This window comes from Stigmatopora nigra, chromosome 16, assembly GCF_051989575.1.
Source record: "Stigmatopora nigra isolate UIUO_SnigA chromosome 16, RoL_Snig_1.1, whole genome shotgun sequence".
Lineage (NCBI taxonomy): Eukaryota > Metazoa > Chordata > Actinopteri > Syngnathiformes > Syngnathidae > Stigmatopora > Stigmatopora nigra.
In genome coordinates this window covers 3,057,443-3,082,688 of record NC_135523.1, presented here as the reverse complement: position 1 = coordinate 3,082,688, position 25,246 = coordinate 3,057,443, and the positions used below count along the sequence as shown (strand labels likewise).

Below are 25,246 nucleotides of genomic sequence, written 5' to 3'. Positions count from 1 at the left end.
CTTTTTTTTTCCTCCGAGCCGTCATTCTGGCATTCCAGAAGCAGAGCGCCGTCTGTCCCCGTAACGAGATTCAACATTTACAAAAAACAAACAAAACAATAAAAATAAAACCTTCTGGTTTTGGATGGAAAAGTCGTCTATACCGGAACAAATACAAAAAAAATATGACAGAATTTCAGTTAAAAAAAAAAAAGTCCAGTAGTGAAGATAGTAAAAGAGGCGATAAGCAAGATGGACGCTCCAGTAGTGGGAGCGGGCGGGCAGGGGGTCCGACCCGGCGTTCCGCCTCAGTCGTGTCCCCCCCGCTGCGTTTGGCAGCGCTCGGAATGGAATTCATCCGTGCGTGTTTATTTGGACGCCCCCCCCCCCCTTCTGATGTCAGCATGTGATGACTGAATTGCGAAGGGAGGGAGGAGGGGGGGAGGTGGGCAATGTCCGTGCAATGGGGGGGTTCGGAGGGGGGGGCACGTGCACACGCACATACATGCACAGGCGGATACATTGGAACGCACCAATCAGGCTTCTTGAACAGTCTCTGACTTTGCTCGCTTGCATGATGGCATTTTAAGTTTTTCAAATCCCGCAAAATCTGGACGCGGGGGGTGGAGTTTCAGGGGGGGCAGGCGGGGTTAGATACTAGGCCTCTGACGGGTGGTGTCGTACGAGCGTACCACCTGGGATTGGGACACCACGCCGTGTTCCTCTTGGGAGAAGGCGTAGCCGTCTGCGGGCGCAAAAACGGCGACGTTAGCTAGGCGTTTGGCAAGGTTTTTGTTTTTTTTAAAGGGCCGGCGTACTTACGCGTGACGGGCTGCTGCAGCGAGTTGGAGCGTCCCATGTTGGAGGGCGTCTTCCTAAAGACTCTTGTCAGCAGATGGGCACGTTCGTTTAGACTGCGGGAGAACACACATGCTAAGTTTGCTAGCTAGGACAAGTTAGGTTGTTAGCACGTGCTAACTAGCTACTCTACTGGGTCAACATTTATTGCGTTTAGTGTTTGCAGAAAGCAGGTCGGGCAGCTCGACTAAATATGACTGACAGCGGATAGGCGAGCCAAGGGGTTGCTAGGGGCCCTGGCCAATAATAATTCAACAGGAATTCAATACAAAAAATATCTGGCAACCAGTTTAGGATGCCAAATCTGATTGGATCACTTCAATGGCACAAAAGTACTGCCTGAAAAAAAGTTGAAGTACTTAGCGCTTAGCCTTAACCGGCGGCATGTTGGAAACGTGGCTGTCGGCAAACAGGACGCCCGCGGTGGACTTGGCCTTCGGGTACCCGCCCCACCCCCGACCCCAGAAGAAGACTGGACCCTCTGTGCAAAGACCACACGCCGTCTCAGCTCCCGCCGTGCAAAAATAACGAAGCGCCTTGCTAGTATTAACACCTCGTCATCACCGTCGCCGCGAACGCGTCCCTCGTTACTCAAATGAATGGAGGTTTATGCGCAAAAAAAATTAGCCAATCACTAAAATGGATGCTCGATTGTATTCAGGTCAGGTGAAGAACACCATTAGTTTATGGGCATTTGACATAGTGCAATTGGATACGTTTTAAAGTCTTTTTTGGAATTTTTCAGGAGCATTCCAAAGAATTTCAAGTCTTTCAAGTGAAGACCAAAGTAAATGATGTCCATCCAATAGAAAACATAAAAGATGTGCACCATTTCAACCCCACCCGAGGGATTTCTCCTCCTACCTTTCCACATCTCTAAACACAGATGTGCTCTTTTCCCTCATTTTTTCCCCCCTTCTCACCCTCTTAAACGCTACACTGTAACTCCTCTCATTCCGGACGCCGAGCGGCCAGCTTCCTCTCTGGTTTCGGACCTGATGAAAGCGCCTCTCGCCTCCCCGGCGCGAGGTCGTGGGACAGAAAGCGGCTTGTCTCCACATAAAGGAGGGTTTTGAGGGCGGCTTGCTAATTGACGCACAAGCGCGGGATTCTAACGACGACTACTACGCACACCACAACACACACACGGCGTATCGAAACACACCAGGTCTGAGCAGCAGGTCAAATTGGTCCACCTTTGAAGCGTTTTGAACGTAAAAGCAAAAATTAAGCATGCAAAAAGATAAGACGAGCCAAAAGGTCATTGAAGGTCACACGGCAAAACAGTTGACACACACAAGTGCGTGCGTCTACCTTCACGGTGCCTTTACGGGACCTCGGCTTGGACTTTACTAAAATCGAATAGATAGTACAAAGACATGTGGTGGATGGAAGTGGAAGGGTGGGTGGGCCTTACCTCCGCCCGCTGGCGTCCCGCAGAACGGCGGCGCCGGGATCGACGGCGCGGGCCTCCAGTTCTTGAACCTCCTCCAGTAAGGTCTTTCTCACCGAACGACGCGTCCTGAGGATAGACAGATTGTGGATGAGAATGGATTGGCGCACCAGGGTGACGGATTTTGAACGATGTACTTACGCGGCCCAAACAAAGTCCTTGAGTAAACAAACGGTGGGAACCATGAGGAGACCCAGCCAGAAGTACCAGCACTGCATCACGCTTCCAGCCTAATGTGATGACAAGCAAAATTATGTATTTGTTGTGGTTGCATATTGGACATTTTAATTCAGATTTCATTCATCTCAAAATGGCGGACTTTTTATTCCATTAGGTTAAACCAGGGGTTAATAGATGGGTGGGGGTCAGCACAAGATACGATACATATAAAAAAAGTGCATCCGTTTACAGTACATACAAAACATAAACAGAAAAAAAGGACTCAAGTATTAACATACTCATCACTCATCATTAAAGTATAAAGTACAAAGTCAAGTAAAAAGGAATGTCTTAAGAAATATTCAAATGTAATTTAAAAAAAGATAGAGGGGCTGTAAAACAAAATATCTAGTGTATCTTCTTCCTTCATTTGGCTCTCCCAACAGCTGTGCCGTACAAGAATCTGCATGGATAATTCGGGAATGGGCGGAAAACTATGAGAAAATCTCTTGGGCAACATTTGTAATCACAATTGATAGCAACTTTTGAGTTATGAGTCAACCATGGGAAGCAAAATTGGACTCAAACGATACCAAATGAAAATGGAGACGTATTCTCCACTTTTACAGGGTAACGTGGGGGGATTGGGGGGTCTGGTGTGGTTTGACCGCTCCCCCATTCAAAAAGGAGCAGCTGCCGGGATATTTGAGCGCATTCCGGATTTCTGACACAAATTGAATTAATGGTCTGAGAGACCCCACCCACCCACTTGCCCGATTTTATGATCCCCCAATGAGTCTCTTGAGCAGGGGGAGTGACAGCAGCCCACCCTCTTGAGTCAACACCTCCGTAAAGGGCACTAAAGGACGGAGGGGGTGGGCAGCAGGTGCGGGACATTCGTCCTTAGAGGGGGCTACAAACCATTGGGGACACCCAGGAAGTTTAGATCCGGAACAGAGACAAATAAATGAGTAACTTACCTGACCCAGCATATCGGGGGCCATGGGGAAGGTGGGCCAAATGGCCGAGTAGATCCCGAAGAAGACCAGCCACATGAGCATGCTTCCCCAGACGGCCAGGTGGGAGAACTGGACGCCAAAATAAAAAAATCAGGAGGTCAAATAGTACAAATAATAGAGGCTCTTAATATAGATGCATGGGGCCCCCGATGCGTTGAATTCCACAAAGGGGGCCCCCCTGTGAATCGTGCGGGTCACAGGGGTCACGCTGCTGCAACAAACAGCTGAAGGGACAAGGCTACTGGTATAGCGACCATTTACTGTAAATAGCTCGTGTTACATTAACAGGTGCGTATTTGGACTTGTTATTTGAATGTATAATGATTGTTGTTTTGTTTTGATTTTTTTTTATAAATGGATATAAAGAACTGGATTAATAGCCCTGAATATTCAGTTTTTTTATAGATCTAAAACAATGTTTATTTTTGCTTTTGCTATATATATTTTTAGATTTTACAAAATGATTAAAAAATGATAATTAGTGATTCAAAAGGGGGAAAATCAGTAAAAGGGGTCTGCTCATTCTTACCCTGGTCCAAGCGGTGGTCTCCATTCCGGCTTTCAGACACACAGTGACCACCACGTACTGCGCAGACGAAAATTGACGAACACTTTAGATCACGCCGATTGGATTTTGTGAAATATGACAAACTTACCGTGTAAACCATGTTGCCAACAAAAAGGTAGTCGTTGCCTTGACCGTTTTTAAAGGGTGAATCTGCAGAAAAAAAACAAATCAGTTGTTTAATAGAGAAAAAAAAAAGTTATGACTTATGTGAGTCACATACCATGGTCTAACATCTTAAGTGGAAACCAAAAGAGAATGATGGAGTGAATCAAGGCGTTGATGCAGTGACCCCAAAACACCTGCAGACACCCACACATTGGGAGGAAAAAAACACATCTTGTAAACACATAATTGGCAATGGAAGAAGAAAGACTTCCTTATTCGGCACTTAGGCTCAGTCCCGCCCCTTTTTGACAGCCTTGTTTACTACTGCGTGCGCACCTTGGTGTTGAAGCCCTCGGCATTCTGGGTAATACGGTAGAGTTGGGGGAAGCGGAGCATGTTTTGTTGGCTGCATGGTCGGTCAAAAATGCCCAAAGTGAAGGGTGGGAGGGCCGTAAAGATCTAGAAAAAATAAATAAAATACATATGGGTAAGTGTATTTTATCCAAAACTAGTCTTATACATAAAAAATAGTGTTTTTTTGCAGGACTATACTTTCTAATGACCAGAAAAGTCATTTTTATGGGGGGAATGTGCACAGGCGACTGTGCATTAGGCGACTCGGTGACGCCACAATCAGAAAAGACAAGAAGCGTCTGCGGCATGCACTGATTATCCGATAAGCTGATGGGCGAGCAGATAGTCCGCTTGACCGCAGGCCCGTCGACGGCTCGCTCCACTCACCACGTTGTAGAGGCCGATGCACCAACGCTCGAAGAGGATCTGGCCCGAGAAGCCGTTGACAAAGGCAAACCACAACTGAAAACCCAAAGAAACAAAACAGGTTATTCGACAACACCTTCAAGTGAAAGTTTTGGAGGTCAGAGTTTATTCCTCATTTTTTGGTATCGACATGCAAAGCTAACATGGAATTAGCAGATTTCCTTTCTTGAAATTATTAGATAGGAATTGGTGTGCTAAACTGCACCTGCTGACGTCCTAAAATGTCAGACAGATGGAGAGGGGGGGGGTGTTTGGGTTACAGCTGCCAGGACCCCCCCTCCCTCGGTCTTAACCGACAAGTAAGGGCAGCTGACCTCAGATATGCACATATACAGCTAAAAGTCATAAAATTGTATTGCTTTTTCATGCACAATTTTAGGAAGACAAGATTTTACCAAGTCACAAATAACATGGAGAGCTTACAAAACATTATATAGATTTGGAAAAAATATTAAATTACCATCATTGTTGACAGCCTAGCTTATCAGAAAAATAGTATACAAAATACACTAATATATATAGAATTTGGGTAAGAAATCTAAAACTATATTATAAATAGTAGCTAAGAAATACAAAAATATTACTAATATTATAATATAATAAAATATAACTAAATTTAAAAAACTAAATTGGGTGGGGTAAAAAATATTTTCAAAAACTACTGGAAAACTAACATACAAGAATTTAGTCATAATTCTAAAACACCTCATATGTCCTATTTAAATCATATTTGAATGATGTAGTACACATTATTTCTTGAGGTTAGAAGTAAAGCTACACTAAGACCGCATTAAATCTTAATCCAATATTCTCTGTTTGTCTTGCACTTCTAAAACAGGATTTAGCCACTCATTGTAAACACACACACACATGCAACACACAGACACACAATTGCGATCTTAACCTCGGAGCCAAGAGCGCCTATCTAAACATTTAGCCTCGCACGGGAGACGAAAAGCAGACACGGCGCGGGCACCTCGTCCATCAGCGTCAGGCAACAGCTGCCAAACGTCGCACGTACCTCGATGATGTAGAGCACCACGTTCTTATAAAAGCAGTAGAGGATGCACTTGGTCACGCGGTTGTAGCTCCACGCGCCGTGGACCAACAGCAGCTTCTCCAGATACGAAAACTGTCAAAATAAGACGGGATTTGGGGGGGAAGAGTGCGGACCGGTTGGCCATCAGATAATGGGGGGAAAGCCCCCAGGGGGGGGGGCACAAGATTGGAAAAAGACGAGATAAGAGTTGTTTGAATTTTTTGAGTTTTTAGTCCTTATCTATTTGATGATTAACTGTTACCCTTGTTATTATTTATGCATTGACAACTACTATATTTATCAAATAGACATTTTGGTGACCTGATTTCAACCAAACAATAATTCTCACCTGCGCGATGGAGTAGTCGGAGGAGTTAGTGGCTTGCATGCCCTCGTTCCCACTGATGCCCACGCCCACGTGCGCCGTCTTGATCATGCCGACGTCGTTGGCGCCGTCGCCGATGGCCAACGTGATGGCCTTCACATGCTTTTTCACCATGTCCACGATTTCAGACTTTTGCAGAGGCGACACCCTGTAAAAAAAAAGAATAAAAATTAAAAAACAATCAAACTTCAGATTCTTTATCCTTGGTACTTTGTGTATTTACATGTTTACATACAGTGTCCTGCCCCCTGGTGGCTAATGCTCCAAGGAGGAGTTGCACAATTCATACTTTTAATTAAAAAGTACATTTTTATGAAGTACAACCATTTTTTTTACTTCCTTGTTATGCCATTTAGGCTCAAGTAGTATGTATGCCTGAGGTGTAACTCCACCCTTTTGACCCATGTCCATCACTGATCTCATGTCCAAAACCGGTTCTGTCTGTTATCAGACAATGACAAGGCTCCATTACGAGATTCTCCGCTTAAGGGGCTACTGAGAGCAAACAGGTCACAGGGGGGAGTTGCAAAACTACTGCATTATTTCAACAATACGCCACTATTTTCCCCCCTGCGGCTTTGACAAGAAAGCGGTTAATTTCTGTGTTTACACAAAAGTAGCATAATTTCCTTGTTAAAGTTTAACGTTCCCTTTTCTTTATTTTGTCGTGTTTCTTTATCCGACAACATTGTGAATTTCAAGTGCAGCCACATGCAGTTCAAGTACATTGTTGAGTACGTCTTTACTTTTGTTGGTGGGATAACGTGGCTAAAGCTAAACATACGCCTAGCATACATGTTTTTGGGATGTGGGAGGAATACTGGATCGGGATTGATTGGCTTTATGAAAATGGAAGTGTTAGAGGAGTTGGGCTAATTAGGGGGGAAAAAAAATTGGCATTTTATTTGAAGCAGACGAAGAGCAGGTAACAAACAGGAAGCCGCTGTTTTGTTTGCCTTGCCTTGGAAAGCACGAGTCCGGATGCGGCCGGCCTGGAAATGCAATGAGTCAATTACTTCCCTCCTGCCTAAACACACACACACACACACACACACACACACGCTCTCTCCTTCCCTGGCGTACACATAAAAGATGATGAGTGGAAAGTCTTTTGTTAGGCATGGTGAATGGAAACTTTATGAAGAAAAAAAAAGCAGCATTGCAACACGTTCAATTTTTGACAGCTGTGGATTGGACCAAGGTCATCAAACTCCCTCCAAAAATGAGATTTTCATGTGTAAAGAGATTTTTTCAAATTTTGTGACCACTTTTCTAATGCTTTTCAAATAACGTGCATTTTGTCGTTTGGGTGCTCGGACGTTTGGTCGCCGGACGTTTGGTCCCCGGACATTTGGTCCCCGGACATTTGGTCCCCGTTTTTTTTGGTCCGGGAGAGTTTAATATCTAAGAGAGTTTAATATCTAAGAGAGAGTTTAATATCTAAGTACAGTTTAATATCTAAGTACTGTTTAATATCCAAGTACTGTTTAATATCCAAGTACTGTTTAATATCCAAGTACTGTTTAATATCTAAGTACTGTTTAATATCTAAGTACTGTTTAATATCTAAGTACTGTTTAATGTCTAAGTACATTTGACTGGCAACCAAAAGGGACCAAAAGACTGGCGGCCAAACGTCCGGTCACGGTAGTTTGTCAAAGAAGGGCAAATTTTTCATCTGGGCATCACCCACCGGCAACAGATGACGGCCTTGCAAGACAAGGCCAAATCCAAGAAGGCCTGACGCAGCTCGAAGGACAACGCATACTTGAGGGTCTGGCCGTCGATGATGAGCGCCAGCTCGTTCTCCTTCCGCAACGAGTCGCCCAAACTGGAACAGTGGGCGGTCAGCGTGGAGCGGGTGGCCTGCAAACGAGGGAAATACGTTTTAAGGTAAGGCCCCAACAAAATGCCACATCAAACGTCTTTGGTCGGCGAAAGTGTGAGGGAAATGGGTGCGGCTTTTAACGAGAGTGCAAAACACGCACTAATGGGCGCTTTATTGGGGTTGGGGGGGCTATTACGGTTGCTCCCGTTGGGCCCGCTGGTTGCCGGGCGACTAAAATGTGCGCTGTAAAAAGCAGCAGGCTTCTAACGGCCATTAAGAGCAACACTTTAGAAGAAGGAAATGGGGAAGACATCAATGCTCGCAATGCTCAATATTAACATTCCTTTTTTTACAAAGACTTTGGTGTTTCAATGAGTAGTCAAAATTAAAAGAGGTTTTGAATTTCTTTGAAAAATGATCATAAAAAATATAATAGCATGTATATTATTTTAAATATAGTAATCTTAATTAATTGAATACAAAAATCTATTAAGAGCTTTGGCATAAAAAAAACATTCAAAATCTAATTCAATATTTTTTTTTAAATTGGGATTTTGTGAAAGAGTAGTACACAAAATATATATTTTTTAAAACCAGTTATATTTTGAAAATATTCAAGATTGCTGTTAGAATAAAAACAACAATTAAAGATTTCTTTCCAGATATAAAATTTGATTAAACACTAATTTACCATTTAATTGTCAGCTAAATGCATGCCATTTTTCATTTTTAAAAAACACCACAAAATATTCCCAAATCTAACCGTTCAATCCAAAAATCTAACACAAATCTTACATTTAAAATGCCCAAACAACAGTAATCGCCCCAAAATTAATCCCACCCTCTACACCCATAGAACAGGACGCAAGTTAGCCTCCACTCTACATCACAAAAACTCCATTTGAAGAAGACCGAAGAGACCCAAACAGACACCACGAGAATACCCATCGCCCCACAAGACAATTACCCGAACAATGCGGCCTTTCTTTCTACGCCTCCCCGAACCCTGGCGCACATCTGTCCCCCCCTCCCCCCTACTCCCCCCAACCCCAGCCGAATATTCGGCGCTCATGTTTTCTCAGCCCGGGGCTGTGTGTTTTTCTTTGTATGTCGGAATTCCTGTTTGCCTTAACCTATGGGCCCCCCTTCACCGCCCCTGAAAGCAAAACACAAACATAATGAAGGGATTAACGGTAGATTACAGGTTGTCACAGTTCTCCGACTCAAAAGTGGCGACATGTGTGTGCTGGGAAAAGTGCGTTTGCGCCAGATAAGACGCGCCGTTCTACCCGCGCGCGTAGGAATGTACACAAAGTGTGGAGGGGGAAATGATCAAAAAGTTATTTGCTAAATTGGAACGCGTCAATCAAAATGATTACCGGTAAACCACGATAACAAAGTATAAGAATTCAAAATGTGACATAAGTGCAAAAGGATTGAGATTCAAAAGGGAAGCATTTAAAGATAATGAAATGAATGCATAATAATAATAAAATAGAACCATATCTTCCTCAAAATTATGTTTTAAAAGTAACAAATTATTTTAGATATTTTTCAGTTATTTAAAAATACAAATGCATATGCTAATGACTTAAATATGTATTAAAAAAAGTCCATACAACAACTAAAATGATACAAATATTAATTTTATTATGTATTGTATTTGTATTTATTTATATCCAATAACCATTTGTTTATTTTAGCTATTTTAAAAAACTTTGAACATATAATTTGAAAACTATTTTTTGATATAAAATACATTTTATTATTATTATTACATTTTTATTAAAACTCACCATATTATATTACATTTAAAATATCCCTTTTTTATTTGAACAACAAGGCGACAATGATTAAAAACCCATTTAAATACCTCAAAAAATCCCTTTTACACCCTAATGCAACATCCTATTTGTGTATTTATTGAACTAACGAGAAAAGCACCCAAAAACTTTCCTGCTCATACCAAAACGCTTCCAACTCATCCAAAACTCAGGCTAACACGCAAAAATCCAAACCGCAAAAAGTCCACGTCGCGCCTCTTTGCACGGATCAAAGGCGAGACACAGAAAAGTGCCCAACGTCTTAACGACGTACCATTCTCACGCTAAATTACCACTTTTTTTTTCTCTAGACGGCCATTCACTCGTAGCAAAAAGCTGCTTTACTTGTTTGATTGCGCCTTTTTCCTCCCTTTTTTATTTAATCCGCCAAAATAAATATTGACTTATCGCATGCATCTGAGCTTGAAGAAGCTGGAAAAACACACACATTCACATACTAAATTTTTATCTGGATTATATTTAGATGCTTAAACAGCCCAGACATGGAGGCAAATTTTGGTTAACTCATTCAATGCCAAACTGAGGATTTCTGCCATTCCTCCTAGATTAAATGAATTGGACATTAAATGCTGTAAATGTTAGCTTAGTAAATAATGTAGTATTTAGCATTAAAAAATGAACTGGAATGAGATTACTTTTCAGAAAAGACAAAAAATGTGCCCAAATAAACATGAATTAACCTAATATTGACCCTAAATAAACAAAAAGTGACCGAAAAATGACATAAAACTAAATATAAAACAAATGTGAATGACACAGATATGTGTCACAACATTGCCCACCTGCAAACAACTATCTAATTAGCATTTTCTAGTATATTTAGCTTCTACTAGCATGTCACTAATTTATAAATTCACTGTTAAAACTAACATAACAATGAATAAAATTGCATTTTTCTTAATGTATGGTTAAGAAGCATTTTTAAATGTTATAACCAAGTGTCATATTTCAACGGAATGCCTAATACACAAACACACATTCGCATTGACGCCAACTAGCAGCTGCTACGCGGGTAAATAAAGCCGAGTCATTTCCGAGGTGCGCAATCTGTCACCATTCCGACTTTAAACATATCATTTCATTAACAGGCGTGCATCTGCGCAAATAAACGCCAGTCACACGTGTGTCTAAAAATGTCAAGAGGTGATGAATGCCCAGGAAACACACCAGAAGAGGCCGCCATGTTGGCACTTACAGTATATATACAGTCTGGGTACTTGTTTACGTGGGTAAGAGATGATGAATTGCCAGTCCGGAAAAAAAGGATTGTGGGAAAGTTACTTGAGGGTCTGCTGGGAATACCGAAATAAGACGTTACCCACGCGGCGTCGCAGTATTTGCTAGCGTGGAGGGGGGACAGATGGCATTAGTCACGTCAAGCTAACGGGCATTCCAAAAGGAGAGCCCCCCCACCCAAGAAATGAGCGGATTTTAAGTGCTTGTTTCCACGCACGCGCGTACATTTCTACGTGCGCACATAAAGCGAGTGTGCTGTGGCTTCCTGTGCAAAAAAGAAGGTGTTGACAGATGTGGACTTGGCGGTGTGAAGATGTGAAGTAAAGGAATGTCCCGCTGAGGAGGAATGCCAATCCACCATAGCAAAAAAAAAAAAAAGATTAGCGCAACGGTGTCAAACTCAAGTTTTGGGACGCGAGCCATATTTATGCCAATTAGATCTGGAGAGGGATGGAATAGTTGATTTTTGGATTAAAAAGTTAATCTAATGGCGGAAATTGACAGGGCTAGACGTCCAATCTATTATATGAATTGTTTTCAATGAATAAAGATAAACTGACAAAATATTCCCAGATTTACATTTCAATATTTTTGTAGTATCCATCGTATTTTGGAAGTACAGCTTTTGTTTTTTTGTACATTTCCAGCTAAACTCTATAAACAGCAAGTAATACGACAGTCAATACTGTGTGAATGAAATATTAGCAGATTAGTGGTCTCAATGCTAACATAATTAGCGATTAGCCAACTATCAAAACAGATCTTTTGGAGTAGCTAGCTCAGTTTGGCATTCATGTGAAAAGACCAGAGGTCACACATGAGGTGTGGCTGATGATAAGCCTGTTCTGCTTGGACTAATACTTTAACAAGTTATTTTAAGTGAGTGAAAATATTATAAGCCTGCCTGGCACAAAAAATAACTGTACCTGATAACAGTAGTTTTTATATAGTTGTCTAAACTCTCGTTCTATCAAAGGCAGTCAATGAGTTCAAGTCTTCCAAGCATTAAAGCATCATTTGTTATGAGTTAAATATTAGGTTGTCAGGAAAGAAGTTGGCAGCGTTCACAGCAATCCGTCATCCGTATAATAACCGTGATGAAGTGAGAGCGCTACGAGTATAAATAGAAAGCGTCTTGATGTACACTTTCACACGTTTGGCCAATAAACACTGTCCCCCTCGTCTGACTTTGACAATTTACGAGCCAGAATGTCCACGTGTTCACAAAGACGAACAGTGGGCAAGTGTGCGTGTCAGACGGACCCATGACAGGAATCAAATCAAAACACTTAGAGCGAGAACGCGTGATGGCGGCTAAGCATAAAGTCGTGACTGTAATCTACGTGGCGAGAGTAAGCGTGTGGCGGCGTCACAAAGGCGGCTAAAACTCTATCTCCAAAAACACAGTGGACACCGGAGACTTTAATGAACCTGCCAGTACACTAAGTTCCCCGCCCCGGTTCCCACGGCAACCGGTGAGCAGCAAGGGAGGTTGTACTCACATCCAAGGAGTCCTCATTGACGATGATGAGGGACATGCCGTGTGTCACCAGGCGGCACGAGTAGCCTGAGGAGAAAAGGGGGTGGGGTTCTTTGAGATCTAAGGCTTGATTGACAACAATGACGGCAAGCTTTTTTTTTTTTTTTTTTACCAATGTTGATGGCCGTCTCCTGCTTGTCTCCGGTTAGGACCCAGATTTTGATGTTGGCCCGCATTAGAGTGGCGATGGTTTCGGGAACGCCGGCTTGGAGGCGGTCCTCTATGGCTGTGGCGCCGAGCAACAATAAGTTCTGTTGGGTTGGGGGGAAAAAAATACTTTTTATAATGCATTGGTTTCCATTAATGAACTTTGGTTATATACATTCATATATTTTAGTTGATGTATCATACTATCACACTAACTTTTGACATGTTTTTGTTTAAAATAACAAAAGTATGTATAATTTAAACTTTTTTTTTTGGTATTGGCAGAGGCAAAACTGAGTAAGAAATACCAAGTAAGGTGTGTGTGTGTGGTATTTAGAAGTTGTATTCTTCAAGGTAAACCAAAAGCAACAGAAGAGAGCATTTGAATGTGTTTTTCCAATTGGCTTTTGGTTAAACTCCACTGTTGCTTTTACCTCCTGCAAAGAGCAAATGCTCATGTCCATTGAATGTGAATCTCCAAGTACAAATTGAAGAGGACAGTTTGTGTGTGAGTGCGTGTGTGTGCGTGTGTGTGTGTGAGTGCTCCCATCACGCCAAGGAACATCATTCACTTCCAATTACAACGTCGAGGGCCACCGCGTTGGTGTCCAAGGCGGCTGTTGGGACTCCCCGTGACTCGGATGCCAAGAATCTATCCACTTCCACCCCCCAGCCAACCCCCCCCCCCACCTCTTTCCTCCCCCTTCACTTTAATTTGCTCCGCAATTAAACGCACATGTACGCTTATTAGACACACTCGGATGCGCACACAAACGCTCCCCGTGCGCTAACACTGTTGTGTTGTTGACTGCACATTTGTGAGTGTGGGTGGGGGGGGGGAATTTTGGCAGGCTGGCATGTCGGCTAAATAGTCTGGTGGTCTCCCAGTATGAGCGCTCTTTCCTACTGAGTCGTTTTTTTTTACTCCTTTTCGCACTTCTGCATCTTCATTGCTAACATAGCATTATGCAAAGAGGGTAACTTCGCCGCCTGGTGGTCATCAATAAAATTGCATCTTGTACTAACTAACATGGCACATACTCATTGACTACTATATATATTTTTGGACTGGCAGTAAATAAATGAAGTTAACTTTTATGAACCTTTTCCAGTAGTTCGTAGCACTCCTCCAGTTTCTGAGCTCTGTCCTTAAGCACCGTGCTAACCCGGTTGTATTCTTTCAGCCACTCCTGATAGGCGTCCTCTTGCAGGTCCACATAAGCGAAACACAAAGTCCTCAAACCTGCACAAAGGGAAACAGGTTCAAGACATGCAAAAGGAAAATACATCTATAATCTGGGTTTGGATTACTTACCTTCTGTGGCAAACTGCTCTAAATGGGCGATGGTTAAGTCTTTGTATTGGGAGTCCTCAGTCAGACGTTCAAATATAACATTATCCTGAAATAAAAATGGCAAATAAGTTATTCTACCATATTTTTAGCCACAGGATCGTCACTCAGTCCGCTGCAAGAAGTCAAATACTTTTTGATAACATCTTTTTGTATTATGACAGTACTGTGTATATTTCCCATCTTAAAACTGCAGCTTAAAGTCATGTGGCTTTTTATAGTGTGGAATGTAGAGTCAAATAATTCTTCTCACCGCTCCTTTGCAATATAGCCTCAGCCTCCCATTGGGCGTCCTTACAATCGCGGACATTCGCTTACGATTACTGAATAAGAAAAGGTACATGAATTACATTTTTTTCACCCCCCTGTGAATTCTGAAAACAATTATCTACCTGGAGAACTCTAGCACATTAAGCAGCTGGTAACTCATCTCCTTCCCTCTCTGGAATAGAACAACATAAGGTCAATTTCTCTCCAGCCAAGAAACCCATGAGTGATGCTTACTGCCTCGATGATGACCGAATCTGGAGTCCGGGCAGTGAAGACAAAGCCAAGACCTTTGGCACCCTTGACCAGAGCGCCCTCGTCTGGCGAGGAGGCCTGATAGATGATCTGGTTGTCATCACGCTCGGGGACCACAGTGTGACACACGGCCATCATGGTCAAGAATTCGCGAATTTGAGGAGACGTCGGCTGCAAACAAATTGTTAAATTAACACAAATTATTCTATTTTGATGATCATAAGATGATGGATAGTAGTTATTATAGGAAAATTGCAAAAAAAAGCTATTTAAACATCTAATACCATTATTTTTCATTGTTAGCAGGAAGAAAAATCTTCAAAATGCAAAAGTCACATTGAATTCAAACACTAAATATTATTTGAGGAAGGTCAATAACTCTCAGACAAAGACTTTTTTAATTGAAATGTTATTTTAAATGAAACTGCCTATTAAATGAAAGGAGAAAAGCATAAATCATCAAATTAAATGGAAGTGTCGGTCATGGTAGGGATAATGTAATTAAATTAAAGTAAAATGAGCATTACGTTATTTGCTGTAGCCCATATTTTTGCTCTTAAAATGTTCAATTTTGTTATTTAGGCTTTAAATGGGACTTACATGGTCTTTTTCGATATTCTGGATGAGGGTCGGATCGTCGAATTCCGTTGAGTTGTTGCTACTGGACGGTAGATTGCTGTCAAAAGCCAAAACCAACAACTCAGTCAGTTATAGACGACAATGCATTTAACAACTAATTGTTTCGGATCCAAAAAAGAAAAGAAGGCAATTTCGCTTATCAGAATTAAAAGTTTAACAGACAGAGCGAAAAGACGACGACTAGACTCACCTGAAGTCCTCCATGGAACGATCGCAGTCGAGGTCGGGGAAGTGGCTGCGATAATGAATGAGATCGCAAAAAGGGGGGGAATCGAGCGGATGAGTTGATTAGTGGGTCCCGTCAGGCATGCCGGCGTTAAATGAAACAAGTCAGTTGAATTAATGACCAGAGAGCTCAGAATTAGTCTCCGATTGGGAGGATTGGAAGGTCGAAAAAAACGAGGAAAGTAGCTTTCCGAGAGGAAAAAAAATAAATGCTTACCCGTAAGTGATACCCGCTATGGTGCACTTCTTAAAATGCATGACGTTGCAGGTGAGTGTTCCCGTTTTATCAGAAAATAGATATTTCACCTGAAGAAAAAATGATTTTAAAATGAGGATGAAGCAAAACAAGCTTAATTAACCATGTGGAATAAGAGAGAGAACCTGGCCCAACTCCTCGTTGAGATTGGACGTTCTGGCCATGGCGGGCGTGTCCGTTTCGGCGTAGTACATTTCAACATCCTTAAAAAAAAAAAGTGCTTTCAAACGGATTGGACATGAACCACCATAAATGGCAGGCAAAAACAAAGTGGAGGCTAATCTATTTGAACTGGGAGTTCAAATGCTAGTGAATGGATTAAAACGACCACTGTCATTTACCCAATTGATGAAGAGGGCCTGTGTGAACTTGACCACCTCCAGGGTGACCAGCAGGCTGATGGGGATCAAATTGTTGTACAGGATAATGAACGTCAGCAGGTTGTATGCAAAATTTGTAGAGATGTCGCCTGTTTGATGACAGTGAAATACAAATTGAACTTTCTGATTATGTAAAAATGTGTTATTCTGGGTCTCACCTTGTCGTGACAGATACCAACAAGCCTCTTCAGTGTACTGCCTGTTCCAAATGGCGGCTCCCACCGAGCTGACCAATGCCATGACCAGAAGGATACCAAAGAGCACCAGGATCTGCATGTTGGTGACCCGCTCGACATTGGAGCGCTTAAGAGGCGCCTTGGTGGAGTTCTTCAACCCAAAAAAATAAACATTGTGAGCAGGAATCCCAAAGTCAAATGATGTTTTATCATTCACCTGCATGAGTTTGGAGTCATGGCCGGTGTAGACCACGATCCCCACCACCCACTGAGTGTTCCGGATCTGGGCGCCACGTAGCAGGACCTGGTCTGGGCCCAGAGGAGCCGCTCTGAGAGAGAGAGAGGAAAAGATCCATGATGTAATGTAGTAATAATCCATGTATGTGTGTGTGTCGTACTTTTGGTTTTCCAGTCGAAGTGTGCCGGTAAAGTCGTACAAATGTCTGTTAGGACCTTCACACTCCAAAACGCCAGATAGGGACATCAGGTCTTCTAAAGTCTGGAGGCTCGCCGTCAGTGTCAGACCCTGCAAAAATGCCATTTTTTTCAAGCTAAATATAGTATAGCAAAGTCAAAAAACACAATGCTATTTGATAATATTTTACATTGTATTAAGTATAAAATAAAATCAATAAAAAATGCCCTACTGAGAAAAGAAATTTAAAAAAAACTAAAATCTGACTAGTATTTTAATACTTTAAAGAAGTACTTTAACAATTGCAATCTAAATTCCATTGAAAAATAATGTAAATACAAAATATTAGCATTTCATTCTTATTCTTGTACCTGTCGTATCTTCAAGTTAGTTTCCCCGTCAAGGTTAGAGGTCTCCGTATAGCACATAGCCTGAGGTTCACTGTGAACCACAAGCAAAAACCCCATTAAATCACAATCTTAAAAAAGGGACAAAAACCATGAAAAAGTGCATTCATTATACTCACTGACCTAGACGACACAATAACCATGTCGGCCGGGAGGTGCTGTCCATTGGTCACCTTCACTATGTCTCCTACCGCTACCTGATGGTCGTCAGGGCAACCAAAAACGAAACGAACAGTCGGTCAGCCATTCGAGATGACATTAAGTGACAGTCGGCACAGCTGGAACATTCTTTTATCCGTCTTTTAATTGGACTCTGACAAAGCAGGCTGCCATACATGGAGATGAGATCGTTCCCATCAGTTAGTTTTATTGCAAATATACCGAGTATTAAAATTCCAGGAGCGTCTTCGCAACTCAAGATGTCACAAATTGCATTTTGCCTTAAAAAAATCAATGGAAATTCCATTACTGCACTCCAGGCAGTTGTTTTTCTAAGTATGTTTAGCATCGTTGGTTAGCGTGAAGCTACATATCCAAAGACAAATGAAGCGCTACCTGCTTCCAGATGATGGTCTGCCAGGCTCCGTTACGCAACACTGCCACACAGAAGGACAACAGCAGCTGTCAGTCAGCCTATAGAGGAGACCTCTCATGCACTATTCATAGCAAAGTGCCTAATGAGCGATGCACAACAGTACAAAGAAGGCAAAACCACACACTTGCGCACTTCTGAAAGGGCAAGTAAAGTGGAGGCTAATTGATTAGCGGGTACCTGTGGTCTTCTTCTTGTTGACAGTGTTGTCGGCTTTATGTCTTTTCTGAGGGGAGACAAGGGTTGACACGGCTTGAAATGAGAGAATGTGTCGACGGAGTCTTTGAGTGGGTGTTTGCTTACGTAGTCCTCGATGATCTCCTTGATGCCGGCCACGGTGAGGATGAAGATGAGTGGGACCAGCGTGGTGTAGCGGCCGGTCGGTGACACGTCGGGGATTTGCTGAAAAAAAATGTGTACACAAAATTAATATTAACTAGGATCGGGTAAATTGTATGGTTAAAAAAATAATAATAAAACTGACAGAAAATAAACTGAGATTAAGATAATATTACATGACATCAATGTACAATAATAATGATCAGGAGGTAATAAATAGTATTTTAGAAAATACAATTCTGTACCCAAAATACTACAAAAAATGACAAAAATATTTAAAAAAAATATTAGTTCAAGGAAAATACAAAAATAACTAAACTGGTGACTAATATAAAAATAAAATCTTTTCCAGATGGGGATATTAAATATGGCGAGGTATATAATTTAAAAGAAATGGAAATAGCAATAATAATTACAATTATATACAGTACTAAAAACTACATTAAATAATATTTTTTAAATATTCAAAATACTTACCTACATTGAACAACAACCATAAAAAGTAGACTTGCTGTATTGCTAGATTACTATAGCACACTAAATTCCAACTTTTTCCAATTCATTTGTCACAATTACATTCATTCTCTTCCACTTGATAACGCCCACTAAGTTACATACCTGCATAAGTGTAATGAAGAGGAAAAAGGCGTTGGCTGCCCTCCTGATCTGCTCATACATGAAGCGTGGAAGAAAAGAGAGGACTCCATACTTGGTGGTACTATCGGGCAGATGGACAGGGAGAGAAAGTCACAGTCAACAACCATGCATCACTTGGCTAACTCAATAACAACATTTGCCGTCCAGGTTTTAATCGCTGCATCGTTTCAGACCTTGGAGAAAACGTCCCCACGGAACGCGCCTATAAATAAACTAAATTTGGAGTGGTGAAGACAGCAGAAACATGATCTCATGATGATCTCAATCCAATGAATTGATCACATAACTGCATTGACTGCTGAAAGCTTACTAAGTGCTCTTAAAAGGCCTTGAGAATAAAAAAGAAAATATAGAAAGCTTTAATGGCGGATGTACTACAGTGGTGTCAAACATATGGGCAGAGGGTCGGCTTGTGGCTCGCTGATGAGGCCCATGACATTATCATGTGTATATCAGCTAGCCAACCAACAAGGATGTGGTAAAAGTAGCTCTGTCACCATTCAAATGTCAACATTTGACAAATTTGTAATGCTTTTGTCGTGACTCAAGAGTCATTTGTCAAGAGAATGCAGGTTCTCTGTTGCTTCTCAGTTTTAATATCTCATATTTCAGTCCCTGGCGATAATCACGTTAGGGAGGCTAATGCGGGTCTGTCGTTGTTTCTTGTTGGGATGCGAGGATTTAACAAGATTTGCAATTTTGCCTTGCAAATATAGTTTCGTCGATGGTATTGCAGTGAGCCAAACAGGTTTGGAGCACAGGTCTTTCCCTAAAACACTTGGATAGCTGTATTGATTTTGATGAGATTAAAACCGTAGGTGCTTTTACGTTGGATCCTCTTTGCGGCTTCATATTTCACCATTGCCACTTTTAATGCAACCTGTGCATTAGTGTTGCCTACAAACCTGAGTGTCCTTTTTTTTTTTTTACTTAAGTTAAGAACGCCTGAATTGTTTTTTTGCCAAGGACAGAAGACATCAGCGGGAAAGTATGACTCCCACTGTGTGCAGCTGCATACACAATGCCGGACATCTGTAATGAGTGACATGCTGACTAATGTACACTTTTACTCAATGGATGGGAACAATTATGTTTTAAAGGAGAAATTAGGTGGGGTCGAGTGAACAAAATGACAGATTCATGAAAGAAATAGTTCAGAATTTGGGTGTGGCATGAGTCAATATGTTTGACAACACAGTTTAATGTTCTTGGCTTATTTCACATTTGTTGTATGTAATTTATGTATATTTTTATGTGTATTTATGTGCACTTTATGGGGAAGCTATAAATTGCATTCTACTTGTATAATGACAACTAAGGCATTCCAATCAATTTACTGTAATGGTGATAGTTAAAATCTAATATGCAAAGATACCTTGACAAGATAAAGAAATGGTAGCAAAATTAAATAATACAAAAACATTTTGTTAAAAGAACTAGAAAAATATACTAGAGTAAAAATATATCGCCCAAAAAGCCATAAAAAAGCTACAAATATTGGGGTAAATATTTAAATAAAATACAACTTTAATATGTTATAAAATGTATTAAAACTATGAATAGTAAAATGAGAATACTTTGTTTTTTTTAAATGCAATATTGTCAAAATAAGAAAGTATTGGCCTAAAAACAAACAAATGGAAAATCAATAAAAAGAAATGGAACTTCAAATATTCACATGAACGTATTGATTATGCTGTACGTCAAGTAGAAAAAGCGACCATGAGTACACTTTGGGCCTCACCTTTGGGACTTGTGCAAATAATCAGATAATAGATGAGCTATTTAACCTTCTTATCAACCAATTCTAAAAAGAGCCATCTTTCCCTTCAAGACCTTAAAAGTAGAAATTAGCAAAGTAATGCATGTTGTTGCTAAATAATTTAGATTTTTTTCCCCTTACTTGAGTCGAACAGATTGCAAATTGTATCTTCTGATTGTAAATTGTTGTGGCATACACTAAAGAGTCAGCCACTTGCCAGATGTTCCATCCACCTCTTGGCAGCCTCCCTGACCTTCTCATCTATTGCTCAATTTTGAAGGGAGTTCCACTTCTTGATGCCAAATTTTCTCCTGAATCAATTAATCTCACCTGACTAGAAAAAAGTAATTAAAAAAACTACTAGAACATCTAATCAATTGCTGTTAATAACTCATTTTGATAGATCATTCTTTATTTTCTTTAATTGGAGCCAAATATGGAAGACATAAATTGATATAAGATAAAAAAAATGTCACTTCTTGTTGACAAAAAAATAAATAAATGCAAAATTCCAAAATATTGGCGTCCTACCTGACGTGGTTGTCACAGAACTTGGTGGTCTGGGGCCGGTTGAGCAGCACGGCACGCGCCGTGGCGTCTACGGGCTCCGCCTGCGACGTGGTGCCGGACATCTCATCATCCGCCTTGCGGTATCCGGCCGACGAGCAAGCGGGTCCTGCGCCGTTGGATTGATGAGAGAGAGGCGAGGCTGGGTGAGTCGGGGGCGGGGCCGGCGGGTAGGGCGCAGACAGGCACAAGGGGGCGGGGGTGGTAGTTATGGCGGGGGAAACACAAACACACACACAGACATGCAAAAGACATTTAGCTCAGGGTGTATGTGTTGCCTGTCTAAGTGCCCGTGGGACCCCCCCTCCCATACACACATACAAATAATGGACGCCCTACACAATAGGCAACAAACACAGCAGGATCACACACGGAGAACCCTGACAAAGTGTCAAGAAGGGACGCAACAATCGTCCCAGTCGCAGACCTGGACGGACGAGGAAGAGGAAGTCCAAATGTCAAGATGTGGGCTCCCCCATACGTCGCCGCAGCTGCCCCATTAGGGAGTTCCCCTCGGACCACTAGAACTTGAGAATGACTACGATTGTAGCGGGTTTTCTCGTCGCCGCTCCCAATGCCGACGGCCCAGACGACGAAAGGAAGCCATATGGAGTGGAACGCCTCCGAGAGTGGGAGTGGGGGAGGAGGAGGGGCCAAGCCGGGGCGCCGCTTCCTTAAAGGGACAGTGACGGCCAGGAAATCTGCTATTTTGGAACTTTTAACACATTAGCAGCCAACCACAAAGCATCCTGTTGTTAGCTTAGCTTGATATCACAACATAGCCCACATGACCTGAAATTGACTCCACCAATACAATACTTAAGTGAAAACTATTCATTTATCTGTAAAAAAAACAACCTTCCAGGACTCCCTCTAATCAAATGCAACAACATGGCGCTTCAATAATTCAAAATCTAATAAAAACTAGACCTTATCTGGTGGATTGAGTGTCCCGCGGCGCTCCAACGCCGATTCTATTCTACACCGTGAGCTCCCTACATGGGTCAAAGTCTGACATGGCCAAATGATAACAAGTGAGCTATCTGCAGATCTGCGAGATGGCTATTACCCGCAGGCCGAGAAGTCACAATCCCAATCAAGATGAGTGGAGCGGCGTGACGAGGTCAAGGCAGCCATTTCTCTGGCACGTTACGTAAAACAGGGCTGTCAAACGTGTGGTCCTTAAACCCCTATGTGGTGACCCCTGTTTTCATATATGACGTAAACAGACAAAATTAGAACCACTGACAACTCCGTGCTACCACCTCAATAAAATACACATAGAAAAACTAAATAAACAACCCTATGAATTTATAAAAACAACAATCAATTACCACAAATCACAATTAAAAGAAGCAAAATGTTTGAAGTAAACACATTACCAATAGAACTCCGCCTCCGTCTGCCCGCCTGACCACTCGCTCCCATGGTGAACCCTCGAGGAAAGATGGCCCCCTTAAGACCAGGTTCTCCTCGAGCCGGTTCCCATTTCCCCCACTGTCACAGAGTAGCGGGGAGCAGAACGGCGGGGAAAAAAAGCCTCTTACGACACACCGCGAGCATGCTAATCCTCGCCGTGTCTGCTCTGCAACTTCACCTGCCGGCTAAGTCAAATCCTCCACGTGAGACTCATTTAACACACTATGGCGACAACAAAATAGGCATGAAAAATGCATTCTTTCCACCATTTACAAGTAGAATTATGTTAGTGTGGAGAATTACAGTTAAAAATATGCCGGGTGAGCTTTTATAATCAAAATGGTGGTCATATTAACAGTATCTCCAAAAAAAGATAACGACAGATCTTTACATCAACAGTATTTCAAGGGCAATTAAAAAAATTAGCATGAAAGGATGCATTATTGCTGAAAGAAATATACACATGCGAGGTGGTAACATGCAGTAAAAATGCATTCACTTTTCAAGCATGTTCAGCTTTGACACTTTATTTACTGCCTGCAAATGGGGATGAAATGGTTAAAGTAAAAACTGATATTTCTTTTAAAAAAAATCAAACAAGCACATGCAGCACGAGGGTCTTAAATGTGGCACTCATCACTCCAGGCCCCGTGGAGCTACGCTCAAGCACCCCTAGCGCTCACATTTCCGAGCCACCTCATCGGTAGCCGGGTTGCAGCTCTGGAGGGCCGGGAAGTGGCGGTGTTGAAGTGCAGGGGGACGACCACGGTGGGCCGGTAACAGCTGTCCTGTCCCGTTTGGGGGGGGATTCACTCACTTTTGTCAAACCCGTCTAGCTGGTCCTGGGGCTCGGAAGAATCCTGTCTAATGGCGGTCAACACTAACTGCTCTGTGGCCGAGTGGGCAGGCGGGCAGGAGAAAATGACACACAACAACGAGACAACAGGTAAACACACACAAAAAAAGCACACATTTGTATTGCTATACATGTGTGAGGAGATGAATGAGGTGGAGGAAGGCGAGCAGACAAGATTGATGACAAAATAGTGCCCCCTGTTGTCCGGCATGTATAATAACCTCCCTCTTATCTGACTAGCACACGTTGGCTGTTGGTATCACTCACCAGAGGCCCGGCTTTGAACAATACCGTGCTTGTATTGGCCTTTAAGCTATCAGAAAAAGAAATAAATGCTACAAAGAATATAAATTGCCCTCCTTGAATGGAAAAAGATAAAGATAGTTGGTAATCTGAGATTAATTGTACAGGTTTTAGGACAGGGTCATGTTGAAAACATTGTGTTATTATTTATATACAATGTATTTGAGATATTGTGTCAATGTAACAGTTTGCTAAAAATGGAGATCATGACAAAAATGTGTATGTGCTAATTGGAGCAAAGAATTCAGAGCTCAAAATTCAAGGGGATTATGCACTCTATACAGAGAAACATGCACGACATACTTTAGTCATGCTCGAGTGTTTCTTTCCATGACTAATGATTTATCTGCTCATAATTTGCCCTGCTTTCTATTTGTGGAAGCGTAATTGCACTCGCACACATAACAAAAGAGTCCAATCTGTTATAACAGGGAGTGAATGATCACATTATCTATAAAGTACTCGAGTAAAAATCAATTGGGATCGCCCTATTGATTGGTTATGCAACAATCCAATAAAAGTCACTCAAAATGGAAACAAAACCTATTGTCTAGTCAAAAAGTCATTGAAGTCTATCATTTATTTGTACTATATCAAGCACAGACACTATTTTACAGCATAGTATGTGACGTGGTAGTTAGTAAAAGAAGGAACCATGAAGTCTCATAGTAATATCTAGGTCCTAGATACTACTCTGGTACTCCATCCAAGATTCCAGGATGACCTCTACTATCTTATGACGTGTTTACTGCAGTCTCATGGCGTCGTATATCGGGGTATTCGTAACCCGAGGACCACTGCTACACTTATCAAGCCATACCCGCGTCAGACAGTCACGTGACGCTTAAATCGGCTTGCTAATAGGCTAGCCGTCCAGCTGGTGCCTGAATATTTGACTCCAAAAGACATAAAACGCTCTTATCAATTAGCACGTTAAATGTTGACAAATTCCCCAAGTACCGAATGCTAATACATGTAAAGAAGTTTCGTAACATGAGGCAACGTCACGACCCTCTTCTTTGAAGGACGTCATTTGCGTTCTCATCACATTCGCGCAGTGCACCTCACCAACATTAACGTTACGTTATACGTAATACATTTGAATAATAACAGGGAAAGGTTATACAAGTCAAAAGCTGGTTTTGAATGTTATTTGGGGCTTACCTCCCTCGCTGTGAATTTTCTTGGCCCCCCGGTTGAAATACATGGTGGCCGTGGACGAGGGTCGCTGGAGCGGCTGGGACGACGAGGTACTGGCGGTCCTGGCGGTACTGGTAGTGGTAACAACGGGGACATACTCGCTTACGGCTCGCCCGCAGCGGAGCCGAGGCGAAGGCGAGTTGTTGCTCCGGACGGCGGCCGAAGACGTCGCTGACGACGGGGGACCATGTTTGTTCTGACCGCTTAGCAAGTGGAGGTCCGAAAAGAAGGAAGAAGAAC

The 25,246-nt window shown here is 42.1% G+C and overlaps 1 protein-coding gene across 14 annotated transcripts; it reads right to left on the bottom strand.

Moving 5' to 3' along the window:
* Positions 1–162: 162 nt before the first annotated feature.
* atp8a2 (ATPase phospholipid transporting 8A2) lies at positions 163–25,246 on the bottom strand. Of its 14 annotated transcripts, none has more exons than XR_013329119.1 (37): positions 24,971–25,246; positions 23,465–23,536; positions 21,193–21,370; positions 18,861–18,960; positions 18,207–18,305; positions 18,084–18,129; positions 17,867–17,907; positions 17,435–17,508; positions 17,276–17,345; positions 16,888–17,015; positions 16,707–16,818; positions 16,275–16,640; positions 16,059–16,136; positions 15,895–15,983; positions 15,643–15,687; positions 15,414–15,489; positions 14,796–14,984; positions 14,684–14,733; positions 14,545–14,614; positions 14,256–14,340; positions 14,044–14,183; positions 12,906–13,044; positions 12,756–12,820; positions 8,039–8,211; positions 6,310–6,493; positions 5,943–6,053; positions 4,883–4,957; positions 4,478–4,600; positions 4,257–4,335; positions 4,125–4,186; positions 3,998–4,054; positions 3,430–3,537; positions 2,432–2,520; positions 2,255–2,359; positions 2,003–2,033; positions 802–893; positions 163–724 (listed from the first exon to the last, which is right to left on the bottom strand). XR_013329119.1 is itself a non-coding variant. In XM_077735713.1 (37 exons), the coding sequence occupies exons 1-37, from the start codon at positions 25,011–25,013 to the stop codon at positions 630–632; spliced, it is 3,639 nt and encodes a 1,212-aa protein (XP_077591839.1). In that variant the 5' UTR covers positions 25,014–25,246; the 3' UTR covers positions 163–629. The 14 variants fall into 14 exon arrangements, 13 of the variants coding, with proteins under 13 accessions (XP_077591839.1, XP_077591845.1, XP_077591837.1 ...); XM_077735713.1 differs by lacking the exon at positions 2,003–2,033 and having other exon boundaries at positions 16,275–16,402; positions 16,472–16,640; XM_077735719.1 differs by lacking the exons at positions 2,003–2,033; positions 15,643–15,687 and having other exon boundaries at positions 16,275–16,402; positions 16,472–16,640.